The sequence below is a fragment of the Phalacrocorax aristotelis genome, chromosome 5 (genome assembly GCF_949628215.1).
Source record: "Phalacrocorax aristotelis chromosome 5, bGulAri2.1, whole genome shotgun sequence".
Taxonomy (NCBI): domain Eukaryota; kingdom Metazoa; phylum Chordata; class Aves; order Suliformes; family Phalacrocoracidae; genus Phalacrocorax; species Phalacrocorax aristotelis.
In genome coordinates this window covers 24,051,518-24,075,732 of record NC_134280.1, presented here as the reverse complement: position 1 = coordinate 24,075,732, position 24,215 = coordinate 24,051,518, and the positions used below count along the sequence as shown (strand labels likewise).

Here is a 24,215-nt window from a genome sequence, read left to right as displayed (position 1 = left end):
ATTCTCTTCCCCCTGGGGGCACTGAATACTGTTGAGCAGGGCTCGGTATGCATGGGCCAGACCCCAGCACGTTGCAGTTATCTGTGTCTCTCTGGAGTTCCCAGCGTAACAACATACTTTTTCCAAATATTCTACTAGTTTTTTAGGATTCTGCACTTGCTCGGGGGTGAAACTCCAAAACACTGGGGGTGCCCACTGCCCTAGGTATTTGCCCATGCTATCCCACATGCCCTGCCACTCGTAACTATCAAGCCTCGGGGCAGATTTCTGAGTGATATTCTTAAGTTGCTTAGTCAAAACCAAAACAACATGCCCAAAAACTAACAATGACTGCACCTTAACCACCCAAGGATGTTCAAGATACAAAAACGTTGTTGTAACAAAGGCACAGACATCATAGAACAAAGTTGCAAAGGTATTATTCTGTATTTCCTCCATATAAAATCTCTCAGAGGAGGAGGTATAATTGCTAATTGCCTCAACAAGGTGGTATCCGAAGTACAGTAACGGTTTCAGCAAAAACCCCAAATACCAGGTAAAGCTGAAAACGAGTGTTTGTATAACAAATCTCGTAGGCAAAACATTACTAATCACAGCAGAACACAGCAGACTCAAACAACCAACACCGATTTTTAACACCCACTGCAAAAAGGACAACATGGTGCTGTGACCAGCAGCTGTTGTTATCTCCAACCCTCGTGCCCCACGTTGGGCGCCAAAAAGACTGTCGTGGTTTAGCGGCAGCTCAGCCCCACACAGTCGCTCGCTCACTCCCCCACCGGTAGATGGGGGAGAGAATCAGAAGGGTAACGCTCGTGGGTTGGGATAAGAACAGTTTAATAATGAAAATTAAAAGAAACAACAGTAGAAATGCAATGTGAAGGAGAACAATGAGAGGCGCAAAGCCCCGGGGGAGGGGGGAAGGGAGGGGAGAGGGGGAACGAACCGCCGGAACAAACCGCACGCGCCGCAGCCGCTCGCCGCCCGCCGACCCGACGCCGCGCCGCCCGCGCGCTGCCACTGCCCCCCCCTCAATATACTGGTCATGGTGTCACATGGTATGGAATGAACCTGCCATTGGCCAGTCGGGGTCAGCCGCCCCCACCATGGCCCTGCCCCTCCCAGCCCCCCCTGCCACGCCACGCGGCAGAGCGCGGGAAGCTGGAAAGGTAGCTGACCCCCACAGTGAGGAGAATTAACCCCTTCTCAGCCAAAACCAGCACACTGTTGAAAATGCCAATAAATCTCTCAATTGTTTATGGATGCCTGCCGATTAAGTACCATACTTTAAACAAAAAATTCTTTTCACATAAGTCAGGGATTTCAAGAAAACTACTGAAAGTCCAAAACAACCTGGGATAGAATATTCAGGATGGTCCCAAACATGCAGTAAAGTCCACTTCAAAAGAGTCTATTTGAGCACATGCCTTTCATGTGATGGAAAGATGTCTAAATCAATCTCCCTTGGCCAGGAACTCCTCTGTAATAGTTCCAATATAAATTATGAGCAATTGCAGACAAAAAATTAGAGTACTTGAAACTAAATAACTTGCTGAATCAAGATCTTTAGATACATGTTCTATTTTAGGTTTACAAGCTGCTATGTTCCTGAGCACAGGCTTGAAGCTGAACACTTACGTATGTCTCTAAGATGGGCCTTAACTGACTGTCTTTTGAGTAATTTTTTTAAAAATATCAACAGCATTAAAAATTTAAACTGATACAGACTGCACTTTACTAAGGAAATCATAATGCACACAGACAAATACACATAAACATATACAAACACATGCTAATTTTACTTGATACATTAGAAATACAGTTTAATTCTAAAATGTAGGATTCATGAAATGTCTACAAATACAAAAACAGAAAATAGTCATCCCATTTACTACATCCTTGTGGCCGATAATCCAGGAGAGATGCATGCACATATTTCAGCATCAGTTTCTGTGTTTAAAATTGCATTGTTTTCCTTTCATGCATCTAATAAGTGGTAATAGGCAAATGTTATTAAGATCAAGTTAGTAGCTTTATAATTGCATTACAAAGACTAATACCCATAATAGTCCAGTTTCCTGAACCATAGCAAATTGCTTTTGCACAGATATTACCACACAAAATTATGTGTTCGGGGAAACAAAATCAACTATGTCTCAGAAAAGATCTCGGAAGAATCCACCAACTTGTCAGAAATAAATTTTCAAGGAAGGCAAATATGAACGGACACTGTTTAAAAGAAAGAATATTTGGGAATGAGCAACTAGGCACCTAAAAAGAAGTCTCTACAAATAGCCTATAATACAGGCTATACACTAAAGTTCTGCCTTAACAAGCTTACCTTTCAGAGCTGAAACACTATATGCATGCTACCATACTCACAATTGCAATCAAAGGAGCTACAAAGAAAATGTGCCTACCGCTCACAAAAAATTTGATCTCCAGGTCTCCAATACATTATTCTCAACTTTACTTAGAAAGTTCAGATAAAAGATCTCTGTTTAGGGCAGAATAACCAAATACCCTGGCAGAAAAAGAAACTTTTCCATTAGGTGGATCATAAGCAATATTTACATCTTCCAACTTCTTTCTCACTCCCTTCTCTCCCTCCAAAAAAATAAACTCCTTTGAAACCCTTTACCTTTCTTGATTCTTTACAACCCTAAAGAATATATCTTTAAAGACAGAATAGAGGAGAAGAGAAAAGGAAAGGTGTTGTGTCAAAGAATGACTTCCTAAGATAACTTCTGATGAGGCAGTTGTTCAGCCTGAGACATAAATTAAAACTATGGGGTGTTAAGTCAAGGAGCTGAAATAGTTCCATCTACATTCATTAAAGAAAAGTCCAGGCTTCTGTCTAGTGAAAGTTTTTTCCCCAGCCATCATTGCTCTCCATTGAGATGCAGTTTCGCAGCCAGCTAGGGAGCAAGCCTTCAGAGCCCCATTTTCTCTCTGCCCTTTGTTTATACATCTCCAGCCTCCTGGGGAATCAGGTGTGTGTTTCCTATTACGCCTGTTAACCTTACACTCAAGAATCTCCTGCTGTTCAGTGTAGACTTCAGGAGGATTGCTGGCAGCTCAAAACTCAGTTTGCTGTTCCCCCCTGCAATCCCAGAAGCAGCAGGGGATTCTAGCTGCTGGTAACCAGCTAAAATTCACACAGCTGTTTAAAAGGCTGTATTAAAGACTTAAAAAGATGATATTGTTTCCATTGCTATCTGTCCTTTGAACACACTAGAAAATGGTAGCGTTCAAATCAGAGGCTGTTTGTGTATTTAGTTTCACTGACTCTCACTGGCAGGTGAGACACATGCAGTGAGAGAGTTGCTAAATCTCCCCCCCATCAATCTAAAACATTATTGAATTTGTACGACCATTCTATGGAATGGATGAGAACCAGAATCAAGGCTCTGCCTTATTCCCTCCCCCACCATCACAAGTCACATCCCTGCATGCCCGTCCCTGACTTGCGCCACTTTCTATTTTCCAACCTGGCAAATAGAACTTTTGTACTGTGTGTAAACAAAACCATGGTGTCTGAAAGAGAAATGAAGAAAACAGGAAAAAAAATTATGAGCGCTAGGTTGAAAGAGATTTGGCACTTTCCTTTGAAATTTTAGTTTATTCAGTATTTTGAGTTTATAAGGGAGTTGATGTAGCTAGTTTGGTTTTCATTTCATCATTTTCCCACACATTGTACCTTCAACTCACCTCTGCACCTGTGTCCCTCCAACATATGTTAGGGAATCCTCTTTATGCAAGACAAGGTGATTTGCTTAAAGGAGGCATTATGCTTCTAGAAAGACTGTGACCAACTTCTCTTCTAGTTCTTAATTAAAATATTTACATATCAGACAAATTGTACTGCAATAACATTCATTAGTTGCATACCTTTCTATCTGATCCTCTAAAAGCTACTTGCAATGTCTTGGGACCTTTTGCTAGTTTACCTGGCAGAAAGAATTGAAATTATTTTTCTATATTAACTTTCAATAAGCTAAGTTCAAAACTAAAATTAGTACAACAATGACACTGTGGAACTTAGCACAGGCCAACACACCCTGTTTCTCAGCTAAGTACATTAGTCCAGCCAATCTCTGTCTTACAATGGGTAGAGCAGTTCTCATGATCAAACTAAATAATTTAAAGCTAGCTTGGGCATATTTACACTGCACTACAGACTACAGTACAAACTATGCCTTGACTTCACATAGGTTGTTTGTAAAGTCAATGCTTTGTGTTCAGTTTGGTCTGTTTTTAGCATCTGATCAGTTTAAAAAAAAAAAACACCAAAATACAGGCAAGACAAACTAGCAATAGCCCCCAGCACACACTGTGATTCAGCTGGCAGAGTACAGCAAAACTGCAGATCAAATTTGGGTTTTGTCTTTCTTCTCTTCATTCCTTCCCTTTTTATCAGATAGGAACAGAAATCTTAATAATTTGGGGTAAAAGGCTCTGAATCTAATTGAGTAAAACAATGTTGTAGAATATGGCAAAGATGTCACACTGATGCTTTTGCCATAATGCATTTATTCCCAGCTTTATTCTAAGATATTACCAACAGTCATCCTTCATGAACCTGGTAATTTTCAAAATAGAGTTCAAAAATTAAACATATACAAGGCAGACAGCAGTATTTTTAAGACAACACCAAACTAGGGATATCTCTAAGATGAACTTTTATTACTGTATGCCTTGGTTGTAACATGGGTAGGTAACAGTGCCAAATAAAAATTCAGAATCTGTTCATAACTGAGGGTAAAGACCTCTTTTTCATAGATTATAAACAGGCTGCATTTTCTGTTTATTCTGAAGGTGACTTACTAAGTCTTTGTGTGACTTTTAAGTGCAATATTTATCAAGGTATTTTTTACAAATAAGTTGAGGCACGACCAAAACCGTTCACTACACTTACCTCTACAATTCAGAGTGTGACATTTTTATCTTAAAAAAAAAAAGTCCTCTTCAGTCTCTTCTTGATTGTTGAATAGCCAGAAATTTCATAAATAATTTGTATAGAAAGCAGATCAGCTACCATTCAGAAGGTACTGGATGGGTAATCCTGTCAGAACTCTGTATTGCAAATTGTATTGTCCCATTTCAACGGCAAATTAAATTACTATCATGATCGTCAGCAGCTAGCGTATTTTACCACTTCAGTGGAAATGAACTAACAGTAAGAGAAAATCTGCTCTGCTCAAACCCTTTAAAACAGATATATTGTAAATAGTTGAATATGATTTTCAAATGAGCCATTTGAGTATTAAATATTGCCTGTACCATGTTACGTATTCTAACACTGCCCTCTTGTGACATAATACAGTTTTGCAAGCAGTCAGAAAGGATTTTTCCAAACCAAAGTGAAAGTGAGGCTTTATGAGATCCTAAATATGTGTGTTTGTCTTTATTAAAACATTTAAATGAGTACATGGAATGCTTCCTCTTATCATAACAGCAAATAATAGGTAATGTTAATATTTCTGTTTATATGAATTTTCAACTTGGTCCTAATCAGCATTACTAACATTTTCTGTGAGAAATCACAGGTTTCTGCATGAGTAAGCTAATGTGCAGCAAGTATGTGTATGAATTAATACGTCACTAGCTACATCAAAACCTTGATCCATTAGTACATTTAGACATAATTTCTAGTGCAAGACATGTAACTACATGCCTCTGGAGGAGCAAAGGCCATTAAGACATTCTTAGTAAGCACCAAGAGCACAATCACTTACTGCACTTTTAATGGGAGAAAACCACCAAACACCAAAGGTGACTGCATAAAGAGTTAGCACATGGTAGCTGCTACACAACGTATTTATCCCCAGGTTGCTGAAATTTAAGTTACCCAGGTAGACAAATAAACACCTAGTAAAAGTGGGACTGATATCTTTTTATTTGAGATAATTGATTTTCCATATTTACATTAATACTGTAGGCATCATCATATAATCATAGAATAACTCAAGCTGCAAGAAAACTCAGATCATCTAGTACATCCTCCTGCTCATCTTAAGTATTGAAAGATTAGTAGTCATGTCTAAAGACTTTTTAACCAATAGGAACCTAAATACAAAGTTAGTTTCTCTCTTCCTAGAAACGATGGTATAGTCCTTCTGTACTCTGTCTGAGACTACAAGCTTCTAAACTTGTAAAATCAGGTAGATTTCTGTATTTCTTCGGCTCTGCTAGAAGTTTCTCATTAGCATTAGTGCCATTTATAGTATAATAGTAACAGCAGAGCAATTAATCATTACTGTAACTTTGCTGTTACTCAAAAATGTGCTCCAGGGTAGGTTACAAGCACCCCTACACCTTAAGCACTGGTCATCCACTCCTAGCCTGAGCACAAAGCTGCCCACCTGTGGACCTACACTGTATTTCCCCTGTCATCTGGGTTTGCAGTGAGCACAGTAGGCAGGGAGTGCTAGCAAGTACTTCAAGCTCAAGAACGACCAGCAGCATGCCAACAAGGAAGTCCAGGCAAGATGAACAGGGCACCCAGGGGCTAAAGGCAGGACAAGGAGCAGGAGACCAAGAACGGACAAGGAGGGACATGGTATAAACACCAAGCTGGAGCAAAACCAGAGAAAATATTGGATACAAATACTATTTAAGAGTCCCCAGCCACTAAACTTATCCAGCACTGGAATGGTAAATGCATGAGCTGCTGTGCTTTTGGCAGTGAGGCTTTATCCTATGGCAACTAGGCCATAAGGTAAGTGGTAAGAATCCAGTTCATTGTTCCTGTGAGAAGGAAACTTGAGGTTAAGAAATTACTGCAGAATATGATTTCTACATAAATTGTAGTTCTATAGTTTCCAATTGGCAGGAAAATGCAGTGAACCTGAATAAGCAGAAAAAAAGATTTACATTAGGTTTCTTAAAACGCTGAAGTGTTCCGTTCTCCGTCTAACAGAACAAATCAACACTCGAAGCAGATTCTTAGTTTAACTTCCATATCCAGAACACTTTTGCATATATATTTCTTTCTGATTCAGTAAAGAGCATTGGTTCTTAACAACAGCGCAGTGCCATCTTTCGGCAAACACCAGAAAACATTCCTGATTGCTTTAGACCTGCACAGAAAAGTGTCTCATAAAAGCCCAGTACTGTTCCAAAATGTGACAATACTAATGATAGCCAGGCCATCCTGAGAATTGCTCAAATTAGGCTATATTCTCAGTCAGGCTCTACTTAGTATAGTGAAGAGGTTGCTAAAAATAATGATATGAGAGAAGTTCCTTCTGTATCTATCATTTTACTGTAAGTAGTAGAAAGACCCAGTGCTCACGCACTGCCCTGACTTGCGTTCTGACCCAATTTCACTGGTGATGCAGTATCAACAAAGTAAAAAATCCAATTTCTGCCAATATTCTATAAGCGAGAAACTTTCCCCAGTCAGCCAAACTTTGGGCAAAGAATAAACCACCACCACCCCACACATGCTATATTCAGTCAAGGTGTGAAAAAGGGCTAGTGTTATACTTCAGGTCCTGGGAAGCCATACCACCCATGTGAAGGCAAAATGAGTCACATGTCAGACGTATGACTCCATGCTGAGCTATACGATGGGACAACCCCTGATCTCAAACATAGGAGCAAGGAATGGCACTCGATGCCTTCACAGAAGACTCAGCTCACAGCAGGAAGTACATGACTTGTCAGCATGACATTAGACAACATGGGTGGGAGACTCTCTCCAGGAGAAATATCTCATCCTTTTTTTTTTTTATTTACTCTAAATTCCCAATTTTATAAATCCAGGAGTGTCAAGATACTGAGAAATCGCTTGCAGTTTTGGGGGAATTTTACTTGTTCTTCTGTTTCTTAACACTGAATAGGTATTGCCTCCAGGCTTCTGGTCTAACATGGCAGCAGTTCCAATACTCTGCTATTACTGTAATAATTTTCCATTCTTGCAGTGATGACTGCAGCATGCTGTTATCACACTGCACTGTTGGTGGGTTTGGTTTGAACCTTATGAACAAGGACTGAATTAAAATATTTCCAGGGAATGAATTAACAACTCTCAGATCTTTAGCTTAACTTCACATGGCACTATTAGAAAAGACAGAGGAGTCTTGTTTCATATTAAAATGTAAATGCCTTTTCAGAGCATTACACTTCAGTTTTCTTGAAATCAATGGCATGATTTGCCTCCAAAGACAAAGGACTGCTGAGACTAAAGGAGACTCAGGGAAACATGCTTGTGATAAGACAAAATATCCGTATGATATATGTCGTTGTTATCTACCTCAGCATAAGTCATGCCCTTTCTTTGTACTACTAACTGGATGGTTTCAGTGAAAAATCTATTTTACCTGGTGGTTGCTTGTATCAGAAACCTTCACATCCAGTGATCCTGTCAGAACAGCATACCAGTTCGTCCCAATATCACCCTGACGGAATACTGGAAAGATGAAATTTTTTAAATAAGAGTGATCTCTAAGTTTAGCAACATTAAAAAAAAACATTTTCCCCTCATATTACTGTACTGCTGTAGTGACTGCTGGCACTACAGAATTCCCCATATCGGACTACTTACTTACTATCACAATAGTATTTCCAATGACACTGGAAAGCATGTATTTTAGTAAACTGGTCAATACACTACAGAAACAATGAAAGCACATGGAATTGCTTTACTCTTTTCCCCACTTTGCTTCTCTCTTACTGATATCTTAGTTAATAAACAAAACAAACAATCAAAAGAATCCCAAAAAAGACTTTCTGAACAATGTTCCTTTGAAATTCAGAATCTTCCAATGCAGACACAGCTCCCACTGACTTCAGTAAGAGTTCTGGATGAGAAGCAACTGCAGGACTTTGATATTCAGGCATTCCAACTGTGTGATTACAGTACATCAGAATTCCTATTACTCTAAGCAAACCCCAGTGCTGTGTGCCTAAAGCATGACAGATTTACCTGAGGTGTACCTGAGACTCTACCAAACACCACATGTCTCCATCAGCTATTAGCCTGGTACAGCTCTGGGAACTCACACATTCCCATCACAGGACCACCACCTACTTCCATCTCAGTTTCACAGACCAAGCACAGCTGTCTACCCCCATCTGGCACATGGGCTGCCAGAGCAGGCACAGAGCTGTTGCACTTCACAGCAGTATGCACCTCTGCAAGTCTGTCATGCTACACACAGTGACTGCAAACCACACACTACTATTAATATGCCTTGGTGATACACTGTTGCCCCTGATGTCACAAAGCACCTACAAAAGAGATCAATAATACATTTACAGGGAAAGAATGAGGCTTAAGTGCAATGATTTGCTGCTAATATTTCAACAAAACAGTGGCAGAGTCCTAAATCCAATAATGTGTGCCTTGTTACGATAGATTCACTATACACTGTATTTGTAGAGCAAGCAGCACTTTAGTCTTGCCTTCCCCCATGGCTATGACTGTAAACACTTTTATGGCCGTTCCCCTGGTAGTGTTCCCTCATTGATCTCCTAGACACAATCCTAGCCTAACCCCCAATTTCATCTACATAAAATAGATCATCATATGAAGCTCTCTTACATGTGATCCCTTTTTCCAGATTTTCGTAATATCCACAGAGACATATCTGCTGGAGAAGGTTTGGATGAAATTTCTCAAAAGCCTTCACTTCCTTCAGTCGTGTGAATATTATATCTACATCTTCACTGGAACGTTCCAAAGGCCTGCAAGGAAACAAAGGACAAAATTCTCAAGGGCTTTATCAGACAAACATCCCCACCTCCACGCACCAAACTTACAAATGTTAGCATTAAACATCACACTATATTATAAACCAATCAAAATGCATTTCACAGGTACATAATGAAACCCTTCCAAAACATCCTAACAACTGTCTGTTATCAACTTGAACATGTTTATTATCATTTCAACCCAGGCAATGTCCAGAAGCCCCATTTAGCACCAAAGTCCTGCTGTAGCAATTACTGTAAAAGTATATATGATGACACACTCCTTACCCTGAAGAGCTTAGAATGATACTTAGTTTTAAGTTTGTATGAGAACATGAATAAACAGATGTCCAAACATACAAGAGGTCTGTGGAATCAGTGCTCAAAATAGAAGTTTTCTACCTGGATAAAAGAAAAGCTTTAGATATCAGCAGTAACTCCTATATCCACATCGCTCTTCCACATTTTACTGGGTACAAACTAACTTGAGTGTTCTGTTTTCTCACATGCAAGCAAGAAAGACAACTTTAATAAGTACATGCTCTTTCACGCAGTTCCTGTATCTTAATGTTGGACAAATTAAACATGTAAGCAAGAATCTTAAGCTGTAATTGGTAAGGGTAAAAAGTTTTAAACCAAATATTTAAAATATTTAAAAACTATGACAGTTAGAACTTTAAAAAAACAAGATTTCAAGAAAAATAAAATTCTAGAACTCCCTCCAGCAAAGTAGCATATGGACCAGCAGTTCAGCAGGTTCAGAAAACTACTAGATATTCATGAAACTAAAGTGAATTAGCTCCAAAACATAAATTTTAACTTCATCAAACATTATGAATCAGCAGGTAAGCCAACCACTGACTAATAGTATTAGAAAGAATCTTTCATAACAGACTAAATGCCTACCACTACACACAGAAAGAATCAGAACGTTCCTAGGAGATCATGTTGGATCAGATGCAGAAACCATTTATGTATAAAGGGGCACCGGAAAGACAGACAACTCTCTGTGATCATTAGACCTATCACTCAAATGCCACTAGTTAATTTTACTGACAAAAATGTTCTTTTAGCCAGTGGATGAGCTTCTAAATGAACAGAAGTCAGGTATTTTACAATGAACGAAGACTAAATTCACAAATACATATCTTTATCATCTTATTGTTACACCGTAACAATGTTAAGCACTCAAACTATACTCAAAGTACACTTACAAAGTATAAGCATTCCCTCCAACATGATTTTTTTCAAAGATTCCTCTTTGGAATCAAAGACTTAAAGGTTCCAAAACTTCATCTCAAGGAAGAAGCCCAGGTCCTACTTATATTGAATCTCTGTCTCTCATCTTTCTTATTAGATTAAGTCTAGGAGGGATTAAATCTCTATCTTCATTTACACTCCAATTTACCCTTATTAACTACAGATGAGAATAATATCTCTCTGGTGTATACAGTTACTTCTACATCACAGTGACATCCTCTTACCACTTCAAACCACAACCAACTACAACAGCTCCCTTTTGAAATATTTCAAGTAAGATTTTCACCCATTCCTTTTTTATAACTGTGCACTAGCTGACAGGTATTAATAAGCATTAACTCTCTTGTCAAAATCCTTTTAAGAAGATTAGGAGATGCAGCTTTCACACAGATTTAAAACCCGTTTATTCAAGTTCCCTACCCAAACTACACTAGCACTTGCAACACTAACTCCCTTAATTTATGGACTCTCAAAATTAACAGCTAAACCTGACAGGGGAAAAAAGGGAGACCATTCTCAGAATATCCCCTTTTCCTAGAAAAACTGTGTCTGAGAGTGTTTCATTCATACAGCTGCTCATAGCTGACTCCTGTTTAAGTCATTGCATAGAATTGACTGTACGATCTCAGTGTTCAGTGTTTTTAATTGTTTGATGCAGAGGGAAAAAGCAAACAAAAAGTTAGCAAACAACTTGCAGCGAGTTGTATAAACTTAATCAACACTGGTCTCTCGGTGCTCTTTCTGAAATGTGAGTACAGAAATCTCTTCCACTTCTGGTCCTGTGAAAAGGACAAGATTTGGGGGGTTTATTTTATAGACTTGCAGCCTTTTTCCCCGAGAGTTGCTGAAGGCTCAAGAGACAGGGTTTCCATCTAGTTCAGAAGAAGGTGACAGCAGGGCTCACTTCCGCTGATGTGGCAAGGAGTGTCTTGTGTGAGGCAGGTGAACTGCAGGAAAAGCTCTTTCTTCTGACAAAACTGCTTCATGACCCCAGTGAAGTGAGTCAACATGGAAGGACAAGCATTCTCACAGGTAGCTGAGCCATGCTTTTCAGTTTTAAACATCAGCACAGCAGTGAGAAACCAAACTCCATATTTATTGGGAGTTTGATTTAGATATCAAATTAAAGTTGTGTGCTCCTAGTGGCTTAGTTTAGCAAGCAGATGAGCTACAGCGCTTTTTATTAGCAGCAGTTACTTCCACGTGGAGTACACAAAGTGGCCATTTGAAGGGGGACACGCTGACATGCTCTAAGGAAAAGAAGGAATCCAAACTTCTAATTAATATACATAGTAGTAATCTGAAGATTGTTATACTCCTTACAATGTTTCTTAACAATTCATTACTGCAAGCCGTTTGTTTCAGTACCCTTTCTTCAAAATATACTGGGTTTAGTATTACTGTGTGCAACTAAACTTCCACAAGTATTTTTACTGGGAGGGCACACACTTTGATCCTGCACATTTGGAAACGAAGCTAGAATTTGTGAGAGGCTTTCAGTGAATGATTTAACCATTAACCTGTCTTTAAAAAGGTACCTTCTCCTCCAGCTGTGTTTTACCCAAAAAAAAAAAAAAAAAGCAGCCAGCACAGAAACATGCACAGAATCTTAATTGTACCCCAGAATAACAACTTATTAATTTCTCTCAAATGAGACACACAGCCAAACACCTATTTTAAGATGTAGCTGTTTGGTTAAGATTGTGTATAAGCACAAATACGAACTAGAATCCAAGTTGTCTGACAACAAAATCCCTTTGGATTTGATCAGAGCTCCTGGGAAATGTCCTCAATGTTTAGGAGTAAGGAATTAACTAACAGTAGGAGTCCCAAGCTGCGGTGGTCCTTAGTCCTTATGAGGACAGGGAATTTTGCCTGTATAAAAACTCAAGATTGCAGTGTAACCGTAACAGAAGTAGCACTCACACTTATTTCTATTAAGTGCTTATAATCTATAACAATGACACTGGTTTCAAAAGGATGGTTTTACTTAGTGAGAGAGCATAATGAGGATAATAAAATACTATGGCATCAATTAACTGCTTTTCCACATGCCTGCAAAACTCAGGCAAAGTTTGACCACTTTCTACAAAGTGTCTTTTAATCAGAGTCATAGAATCATTAAGGTTCAAAAAGACCTCTAGGATCATCAAGAAAAGACCTCTAGGATCATTAAGACCAACCATCAACCCAACACTACCATGTCTCCTAAACTATGCCCTGAAGTGCCGTGTCTACAGGTTTTTTGAACACCTCCAGGGATGGCGACTCCACCACCTCTCTAGGCAGCCTGTTCCAATGCCTGACCACTCTTTCAGGGCACAAATTTTTCCTAATATCCAATCTAAACCTCCCTGATGCAGCTTGAGACCCTTTCCTCTCGTCCTATCACTAGTAACTTGGGGAAAGAGACCAACACCCACCTCACTACAACCTCCTTTCAAGTAGTTGTTGAAGGCAATAAATTATAAATAAAATTATCATCATTGTAGCTGTTGTCATCATCATTAAATTAACGAGTTCTCATTGCAGCTATCTTACTAAATTGCTGTAAACTTGGCTTTTTTAAAAGCATAGCTTTGGAATAATATTCAAACAGTTAACATTATAATATATTCCTTAGAACAGTAATGATTAAACCTATTAATTAGAAAAGTATTACTGATGGCAGATGGAGAATTATTCAAGCTTTAATGTTACCTTAGTCACACCGGTAGGAGGCAGTAGTATTAATCCAGAAAGGAACCATTCCCAAACCACGGAGATGGGCTGCAAATGTCAACCCCAAGGAAGTGAATCTCCCTACACTCCCTACATGGCTCCCAAAGCCTCTGGAAAGGCTTTTCCAGAGACCCTATCACAGCACCTGAAGTCACAGAATAACAGAATCACAGAATCTCAGGCTGGAAGGGACCTCAGGGATCATCTAGTCCAACCTTTCTGGGAAGAGCACAGTCTAAACAAGATGGCCCAGCACCCTGTCCAGACAACTCTTAAAGGTGTCCAACATGGCCGAGTCAACCACTTCCCTGGGGAGATTATTCCAATGATTGACTGTCCTCAGTGTGAAAAATTTCCCTCTGGTGTCCAATCGGAATCTCCCCAAGAGCAACTTGTGTCCATTCCCCCTTGTCCTCTCCATGTGACTCCGTGTAAAAAGGGAGTCTCCATCTTCTTTGTAGCTGCCCCATAAGTTCTGGTACACGGTGATGAGATCCCCTCTGAGCCTCCTTTTCTCAAGGCTGAACAAGCCCAGCTCTCCCAGCCTATCCTCGTATGGCAGGCTTCCCAGTCCTCTGATCATCTTGGTGGTCCTTCTCTGGACCCCTTCCAGCTTGTCCACATCCTTTTTGTATAGCGGGGACCAGAACTGTACACAGTACTCCAGGTGTGGCCAGACAAGCGCTGAGTAGAGTGGGATAATGACTTCTTGATCTCTGCTGGCAATGCCCTTTTTGATGCAACCCAGCATCCTGTTGTCCTTCTTGGCCGCAGCAGCACACTGTTTGCTCATGTTGAGCTTTCTGTCCACCAGGACCCCCAGGTCCCTTCCACAGAGCTGCTCTCCAGCCATGTGGATCCCGGTCTGTGCTGCACTCCTGGATTATGTTTTCCCAGGTGCATGACCTTACACTTCTCCTTGTTGAACTTCATAACGTTCTTGCTGGCCCACTCCTCCAGCCTATCCAGATCTCCCAGCAGAGCAGCTCTCCCTTCTGGAGTGTCTATGTCCCCACACAACTTGGTGTCATCAGCAAGCTTCATCAGGCTACACTTGATGCCGTTATCCAGATCAATTATAATGATGCTGAATAACATTGGGCCCAATATCGATCCCTGGGGGACTCCACTAGTGACAGGCTGCCAGTTTGAGAAAGAGCTATTTACCACCACCCTTTGGGTGCGGCCTGTCAGCCAGTTCCCCACCCACTGCGCAGACCACTTGTCTAGGCCGTAACGCATTAATTTCTCCAGGAGGAGACTGTGGGGGACCGTATCAAAGGCCTTGGAGAAGTCCAGGTAGACAATGTCCACTGCCCGCCCCATGTCAACCAGGCAAGTCACTTTGTCGTAGAAGGCCACCAGGTTTGTCAAGCATGATCTGCCTTTAGTGAAGCCATGTTGGCTTCTCCCAATTACGTGCTTCAATTGACTTGTGATGGCTCCCAGGAGGATTCGTTCCATAACTTTCCCTGTGATCACCAGTGCTGTTCACCAGAGAGCAATCTCACTGAGCTTAGCCCCCCCTCTGCTAAACTAGTGCTGGTGAGGATGTCCTTCTGTTCTGTTCTGTTGTGTTCTGTGGCATTGATGCTGGTGTGCTACTTGGTGTCCCCTCACTGCTGATGCTGCAGAGTTATAACTGGATATCCATGAGCATAAGAAGCTAAAAAAAATGCATTTCAGTGAGACTTCAACTGCAACTGGATTTTCTACTAAAGCTTCTGTCCTTTCCTAAGTGTACTCCTTTTTCTGAAAGCTCTAGTTCAATGTATGGAATAAGACCATAGATGAATCTAAAAGTACGGACAACTCTCTTAAATCAATTAAAATTCTTCAGCTCTCAACAGTTTGGTAGAGGTATCAACTAGAACATAAGCATTTTAAGGCAAGACAATCCTTCTTGTAGAAAATCTATGGCTCTATCCAGTGAAGCACCCACTACCTAGGCTGCTTCACCCAATTTAAAATAAATTTTAAGTAAAACAAACTGTGGAAGTATTACATTTGTCTTCATCTTTTTTGTTTAAAAAACCAGTTTCTTACCCCTTTTTCCAAGTTGTCAGTATCTTCATGGGGCAGCTGCTGCCATACATCCATACCCTTTATCTACAGGGTACAAGCCCAGAAAGGCCCAGAAGACTAACTGGCCCAGCAACTATAACTGAGTAGGTATCATGCCATGACCATAGCAAATGCCAGGACAAAGCCATGTGGGAGGAATGGCTGATTTGGAAATGAAAACTTCATGCTTAGTATGTCTTACCATGAAGGATAATACATGGGTGACACTCCTACATGCCCCCCTCCAATCTTCAATTTAATATGATTGTCCCTAAATTTGTATCTCAACAGGGTACTGCGCTGACATCCCACTTCACTGTGGCCAAAGTGAGGTGGGCATTTCCAGTGTTGGAAAGCAGGGCTACAAAATTTTTAGGAAATTATGAAAAGCAAGAGTATTTAATTTATTTTCACCACCCTACAGGCCTTTCTAGTTTGTTTGACCACTGAACGTTTTATCCAGCTCCTTATTTGCATTATAATTTGCCTCTTCAGAGTAGAGGAAGTCTTATCTGGCAGTAATGTTTTCACACAAAACATGATCTATCTGCTTCTTTAATAAAACATGTCCTTTTTTTCAGGTTCTTCCTCATAATTTGTTTGACTCTTGAAAAAGAAAAAACAGAAGATATGTGTTTTTAACTTCTTTGCCAAGCTGCCTCTAGAATTTTAAATGTTTTTTTCTATAACATCTGTTAAAAAATCTGAACCCTGCTCTAACTGAATGAAAACACTGAGGTCCATTTCCTTCCTTTCCTCTTTTTAACTCTTTAAAAGGGAAATATGCATTTCAGGCAGCAATGAACAGCCCATGAAGGATGAGCAGATATGATGTATTTCTTCCACTGGCAAAGCTGTCTGTAGTATCACACTACATAATAGACAAATGAAACTAGTTCATCTCTGGGTTAAAACTGAAGCATCTATTCAAAGAACTAAAGGCAAACTCTATGAGCTGGAAGGTACCAGTAACCACCACCATGGACCATTTGGTGAATTTTAATAGTATGTTAAAGAATATTCTGCTTTGAAACATGAGCAAGGAGAGAACAGTAAGGAATGCCATTGAAACCAGACCATTCCTCTGTGCTACCTGTACTTTCTCCTACCCTTTCCCGACATGCAGAAAAGCAAAGCAGTAGGATGCAGAGTACTAGTACCAAAATACCATTTTCCCTTAGTGAGAGCAGGCCAACACTGAAGCATCTCACTCCTCCAGGCAATGCTGTAAGGCTCTTTGACTTTTAATTCCTCTTTGAGAAAGGAAAGTTTAAAGAGAAGGATACCAGTGACCTATCAAAGCACTCAGACCTGTGGTAAGAGATTTAAGTGCTAGATATAAATGAAGTTACTTTTAATCTGAAGAAATGTCCAGGTAAGGGTTTACTTCCATGGGGAGATAAGTCAATCAACTCTCCTCAAGAGGCACTTTGCTCTTGTTACAGTAGTATTACCAAATCCATATTTTCAACATTCACATTTCAGTTCTTCTTCCCTTTGTCATGGGAAAAGCCTCATCATGAGGCTTTCAAACAACAATCAAATTACTGTTCTTTTCTTTTGATTTCCATTTTATAAGACTTTGGGATTCTGGTTTTCACATTTCCTCTGATGCAAAGGAAATAAAATTTTATTTATACCCTGTCCCCTAGGATTCTTATACATACAAATCATTCCAGAGTTTAAAAAAAAATGCAATGCAAGTAAAACTGCTGATGCTTAGTTTTCAGCAAATTATCTCTGCCATCTACACTCAGAACCTCTGTGATAATCTCTGATGTCCTGCTATGCAAGGGACAAGAAATGCTGTAGATAATCCTGATCTATAGAGTTACTGATTGACCAGCCAGTTAAATGCAGACCGACTGGCTGTCTGCTGCAGTCAAACAGAATTTGTAATAGTTGAGTTCTGTCTTCCTCAGTTAAGGCCAAAAGAATGCAACTATGAGGGACTCTCCCTTACCAACACAATCATCTCATTATTATATTACTCAATTATATTTGCGCCTTCAACTCAGTTTGGCCAAAGCACTGAAAAACTATTGGAGGATTAGACAGAGCAATCAAGTGTGCTTCCTTTCTTTATATACCCTGCTCTACAAATTATACATCCTTCTAATTGGTCATTTTTTAGATCTGTATAAACAGAGGAATGGCAAAAGGTGTATTTATTAAGTAATGACACTCATAAAGATTTATCTCAAGTTAAAAATACACTACCTGAACAATACAGCTATAATAGGATACAAAATCTTAAAAAAAATTCACCTACATATGATTTTTAAAAAGACAAAATTCTTCAACTGAAAAAAAATAAAATTGCAAGGAAGTTTTCCCCTTTCATTTATTAAAATTTTTATGCATGGTGCATGCTTTGCAACCAAGGTGTGACTAAAACTTATTGAATAAACCCTCCAACTTTCATAAACGTGGACTGGAGCTCAGGACAGTTAAAATTCCATTTGACAGAAGTAGATCTGGATGAAATCACATTAACCAGCACCATAGCTTCATAATAGACATTGAAAGCACTTTAATATAAAGATAGACTCTGAGATACATTGCAAATGAAATCTATAATTGAACAATATGCACAAGTGATTATATCCTTTGATTCAAACTCTGGCCCCTGCCATCCACCAATACGCTATGCTAAATGCACCCTCGCCCATTTAGGATCTGCATTGTTACAGCTAATGAAAATTTAAAACTTACAGCAACTATGAGATAACTTCTAGAGATTTACATTGACATACATTTTGACAATTGCTGAATTCAAAGATGAAGTGTAAAGTCAGTTCAGGAAACATTCACTGAGGATACTGATAAAGCAGCAGGAGCAGTAAGTGATCACACTAAATACAGTGCAGAAAAAACTAACAGAACAAAGGCAGTATCATAAGAACGATGAGCTTGTTAAATGCAGCAAATTGTAAGATGCAGACAAAAACAGATGTCACACTGGATGAGAAAAATACTTTTATTTGAAAAGTATCTGCTGGCCACCTGACTTTGAGGGCATGGTTTCAATGAATTCCTTTGCTAGAATATGAGTTTTTGTTATAAAAGAAATTTGATCTGCTCAGAATACAGGATTTTAGAGATCAAATCCTAACAACATGCCAGAAATAACTCAGGCAATAACAGTTTAGACAAGTTTCCAGTTTCGTCTGGTAAAAGAGAAAACCCACAGTGGCACAAGTACCATACCAATCACGCAGCCACTTCACAAGACTACTGACTAAATTTGAATATATCATGTCCTAATAGGCATATGCACATACTAGTTTGCTCTGGTGGGCCATGACAATGTTTATCCACATGAATGCTAGGGCAATCACTTCTTCTTCCTCTTAATACCTGTCCAGAAAACAAGTGTGTATCTTACTGCAACCACATGTAACAAATAGAAGCTGATACTAGAAATGCCTAAGCCCGTGAGCAGAGAAAAAAACAGCTTGAATTTGTTTAAAATGCAACTCTTGCTCTCACTGTGAGTTATTGTGAATTCATATATTCAATAAAATGCACAGACCTACAAGCTTACAGCAAGCTATATTAACAATTAGTTTGGTCTCTCTGAGGAGATATGGAAAGAAAAAGGACTTTGTTATTATTCATCAAAGACTGCACCTTTGCACTGGACTAGAAAATGAGTTGCATGATGCGGAAAGATAAATTTGTTATTATTCATCACACTCAGAAGATTGCACCTTTGCATGAATGCTAGAAAGCACTTATGCTATGTCTATACTGCTCTGTCTCTGAGTTTCCACATCCCAGTGCCTTCTGCTGATACATCCCCATGCAGACTTGATCCAAGCATACAGCAGTTTAGCCACATACTAAATACAGAGAGAAAACACCAAGCACACATGCCAACAGGAGCTGCAGTGTATGTCCATGATTTTGTTCAGATCCAAACTACGTGAAAAAGGGTGGTGTTATTTCTATGGATTTGTTACAAATAAAAAGCAAGGGTAGAAATTTAAAATATATAGAGGTCAGTGTATGTTTTACCAATCGCATAAAAATATATTTTAAAAGTAAATAAAATAGCATCGTAAAGAAATTCTAAAATATTCACAATATTGCCTGATTATAAATCTATATCCCTTTACCTTTGACATAAGTATAGGTTATAGAGGATGGCAAGCATTTTCCATGTTTCTTTTACCAAAATTCTTTCAGCATATCAGTTCTTCATTCTAGCCTATCTGTATACTCACAGGAGACCTGTTGACTACTAAGCATATACAAGTAAATTATATGTCAAATATATGTTACAATGAACTAAAAAACAAACCCTGATTCAAAAATGTTGCTGTTACATTGCTTCAGTCTGAATTTACACTCGAATCTATGGAAGCTTGGCTTAAGGTACTTCTCTGAGATATTGTCCTTAATGTGTTATTTTGGGTTTGTCAGATGCAAATGATGCAAGTCATAACTCTAACAAGGATGACAAGTATATAAAAGCTCAGTATGTACAGTATTTCTTTGAAACGCCCATTCATATTTAAATAAATAGCTGAGCAAATATCACAACATTCTTAGCACAACAGGCTAGCAAAGTTAACATGCTTTGCCCTGTGATCTGCTCCTCCAGCCTGCTAAGGCACTGAAGGCTACTTTTAATAGAGAGAAAAACACAAGATGCCATAGGCAGGTATGAAATCCTGGAATCTCTGACTGTTGTAAATACTGTATATCATTTAAAAGTTTGTACCTGAATCCAGTTAAAACACTTATCTGAATTCGTAACTGTGATCAGGTTTAGAGAAATAATAGTTATGTAAAAAATACTTTGTCTACCATTCAGTAAAGATATGTCACTGTGGAAATTTCCTGGTTAGATAGCCTTTGGTGTGAAAGAAACCACAAGGGTAGAGAAGGCATTGCTCCTGAGCTAATTAGATACACTTGCATAAATCAGCAACCTTCTTTTCATTATGTGCAGATCAGACATATGGAAAAACACTAAGACGGTACGTATGCTTCAGGTCCCTAGGAAATCAGTAGTAAGGCAACTATTTACTTCAAAGATAAAAAGACTGGTTTCCTTAACACAAAAATTATTTATGTCTGCAGGTACAACCAGGATGTACAGTTGCTCACTGCTGATCTCCTCTCTCTCCTGCAGAAATATTCCTGATAAAACAGTATTCCAACCTTTTCTGCTACTGCTTTTCCTTACCTTTGCACTTGTGACTTTATATATAAATACTGTCCTGTGCATTTGATTTTTATGTTGGCTTTTCTGGTTAGTAACCACACATGGAAGCTGCATAGTCAAAGCACTGGTGGCCCTAGCCCACAATACCCTACACAGTAATAACATTTGTCCTGAAACATTCTGGTGGTCCTTCATCTTCATATGTGCTCTCATTTTAGATGTTACTAGTTCTAGTTTGATACGTGACTTGGGGAAAAACATGAAGAACATATACAAAATACGTCATTTCTGTACTTCATGTATTTTGTTATTTTCGTTTAGAGTTTAATTCTCTTTTTTTAAAGAATGAAGTTGGATAATCCATATTACATGCCATTTTAATTGTCTTTGCTGAGGCTCATCTAAAATTCTAAAGCATATCAGTTTTAGAACTGCCTTCCTCCTGAAAATATAAATATATTCACTAACTAAAACATACTAAAACTATCTTTAGTGTTTAATTAAAAAAGTGTTTAATAAAAACAAAATTCTCTTACAGAGAACTGTTTCAATGATCCTATATTTACAGAATCCACACCTACGTTAGAAAATGCTATAAGATTTTTTTTAAAGGCTTAAAATACATAGATGTTACATAATAATTAATATGAGTACACTGATAGATCATCTATAGAAAAGAAATACACTCTGGAAACACAGTGTATAAATTATTTTAAAACGCTTTATCTAATAGTACTTAGATTCCTAAAGTACCTTTCCAACATAGCATTAACTGTATTTTTTAAGTGGAAAAACAGAACAAAACATGTATTTCCTATGATAACACAGCAAAGCATGACAGAGACCAGGAAAAAAACTACAATCTCTCATGTCTTGGGTTTGTTCTATATCCAGATTGCCTTCTGGAAAAGAAGGATAATAATACCTAATCCTTCAGGGCACCTGGAACTGATTCTTTCCACTTAACAAACTGGCGCTACTAGCTTACTCCAAGTAACAAAAGGATAAGAAAAAGTTTCATCTTAATAGCTCCAATGAAATTCACATTACAAAAATGGTCAGCATATTAATTTTCATATAATGGTGGAGAGATTTCTATATGAAATGCCTCATGTTTCCTAAAAACATAATTCACTCCCCAAGGCTATGCACCTCATTAAGCATGAACCCTTGAATTGTGGTTTACCATTTAGATCTCACAAGGTATTGCCTTTAAGAAACCTAGGAAATTACAGGATCACCTACTTAAAAGCACTGGGGCTCCTACTTTGCTTCTTCACATCTGCTCAATGTTTACAGAGTGGAGAATCAGGCCCTCTGCTTCACTTCGGTTTTTATATGGCTAGGTTACCATCACCAGTTCTGTTGCTATTTACATTTAGAGTACTTTCATCATTTATACACATTATTTAACCTATAAGAGGTTACTCTCCTTTTAAGTGACATGTTACAGAGGTGGATCAGTATTTGTGGTAGGTGTCTAGACCAAAAGTTTCATTAGTTTCTTACGGTTTGTTGCCTGGACTGTTAAGGAAAACCTTACTAGGAGGTTAGCTGGAAATGATAGAAATTATGAGAAAAGGAAGGTTCCTGCTGTGTGCACAAATTGTTCTCCCCACAGCACAGCCCCAAACGGCATCAACTGTCAAAAGCTAGGTAATGATGCTCAGGAAACCGCTATACGCCACGTAAGTGAATTCTCTCTAACAGCTTTATTTGAACAGTATAGTGTATTTACAGTCTAAATTTTTGTTAACTATTTTCCTAGACTACAGGAGACACAGTGAGCGTTCAGAAATCAAATTACTTCGCTTCTGAACTAATCCAGTAAGCACTGAAGGCAGGAATACAGCAAAGGATGTTCAAACCACCCACCATGCAACTCAACACTGCGAGACTCACTTTCTGCTGCAGCACCCAGGGGAAGCACTCCAAAGATTTAAAAAAAAAAATAATTTGCCTGTATTTTTAGAAGTGAGCACACCGCCCGTGAGCACACCTTAGCCAGCCGTATCTCCCACCCACGCGGCGCTGGCCGCCGGCCTGTACCTGACCCGCAGCAAAGGCTGCCGCCAGCCCGGGGGACCACCGCAGGCCCCCGGGACGCCGCAGCGGGGAGGAGAGGCTGCCACCGCTGAGGGAAGCCTCCGCCGGCCTTCTTAAGGGCGGACATTTCCCCTCCCTTCCCCCCAGCCAACAGTCCCTGCACCCGCTTGCGCCACAGAGCGCTCTGAGGCGAGGGTCTGTCCTTTCCCGCCCGACCTCTGAGGCGACTGGGCCGGGGGCTGTGCGCTGGGGGGGCGGGCGGCGTGCCGAGGTGAGGCGCGGGGCCGTGAGGCGCGGCGGGGGCCGGTGTGCTGGGGCGAGGCGAGGCCGGGGCCATGTGCTAAGGTGAGGCAAGAGGCGGTATGCTGAGGTGAGGCGGGGGTCGGAGTGGGGCACGGCGCGTCCCCGCCCGGCAGCCCCAAAGGCCCGGCGCCCCCTCCCCGCCCTGGAGCTCCCCCTCCTCCACCACGTGCAGCATTTTCCGGGCAGCCGACCCCGGCGGAGACCGGCAGTCCCAGCGGGGACTGCCCGTCCCCTCCGCTGCCAGGAGCATTTCAAGCCCTCCTCCTGCCCCGCTGCCCCGGCTCTGCTTCCTCCGGGCATTTTGCCTCCCACCTGCACGCTCCTTATGTAAGGCAGGATCTGAGGGGGAGCTGCGGGGTGCCAGCACGCACACACGCACACACGCACACACACACACGCATGCATGCATGCATGCATGCATCCACTCATGCAGGGGGCAGGTAACGCGGACAGCATCCCTCCGCAGCTGCTCCTGTGAAGATGCCGATACCTTTTATCCAGGCAAGCGATCCACTCGCCGGAGGATGAGGCATGGGAGGTGTGAGCGGCGACCATGTTGGACAGCGATCAGGTCGCCGCACACCCGGCTGGCGGCGGCTCCCCCCGCCCGCCGGTCGGTCCGTCCGTCCGTCCTCCCTCCCTCCCTCCGCACACAGCGCGATGGGCTCGCCCAGGCCCCCGCGGCAGCCCGCCCTGCCCGCCGCAGGCAGCGGGGTGCGGGTCTGCGGGGCCGCCGCCCGCCACGCCGGCCCTCCCTCCCTGCCGTCCCCTCCCGCCTCGGCCCGCCGCTGGGCTGTGACCCGGCACCGCCTCGGCCGCCCCGCAGCCAGCAGGTAGCGGCCCAGGGAGGGGGCGGAAAGGAGTTACTCCCCTCCTGCGAGGGGTTGTCGTCCTCCCCCGGCTTTCGTGAGCTCCTCAGTGCGCACACTTAAGCCCGGCATACTGG

At 40.7% G+C, this 24,215-nt stretch overlaps 1 protein-coding gene across 4 annotated transcripts in view; it reads right to left on the bottom strand.

Moving 5' to 3' along the window:
- Nucleotides 1–23,977, bottom strand: part of RAPGEF4 (Rap guanine nucleotide exchange factor 4) — a 163,866-nt gene extending 139,889 nt beyond the window's left edge. The window contains exons 1-3 of one of the 4 annotated variants that reach the window (XM_075093465.1): nt 23,760–23,977; nt 9,551–9,693; nt 8,328–8,416 (exon numbers count right to left, since the gene is read on the bottom strand). In XM_075093465.1, coding sequence (XP_074949566.1) covers nt 8,328–8,416; nt 9,551–9,693; nt 23,760–23,824 — 297 coding nt within the window. In that variant the 5' untranslated portion in view covers nt 23,825–23,977. Of the gene's footprint in view, nt 1–8,327; nt 8,417–9,550; nt 9,694–23,759 lie in introns of those variants that run through there. The other 3 variants (XM_075093464.1, XM_075093466.1, XM_075093469.1) reach the window with 3 other exon arrangements.
- Between the last annotated feature and the right edge of the window lie 238 nt (nt 23,978–24,215).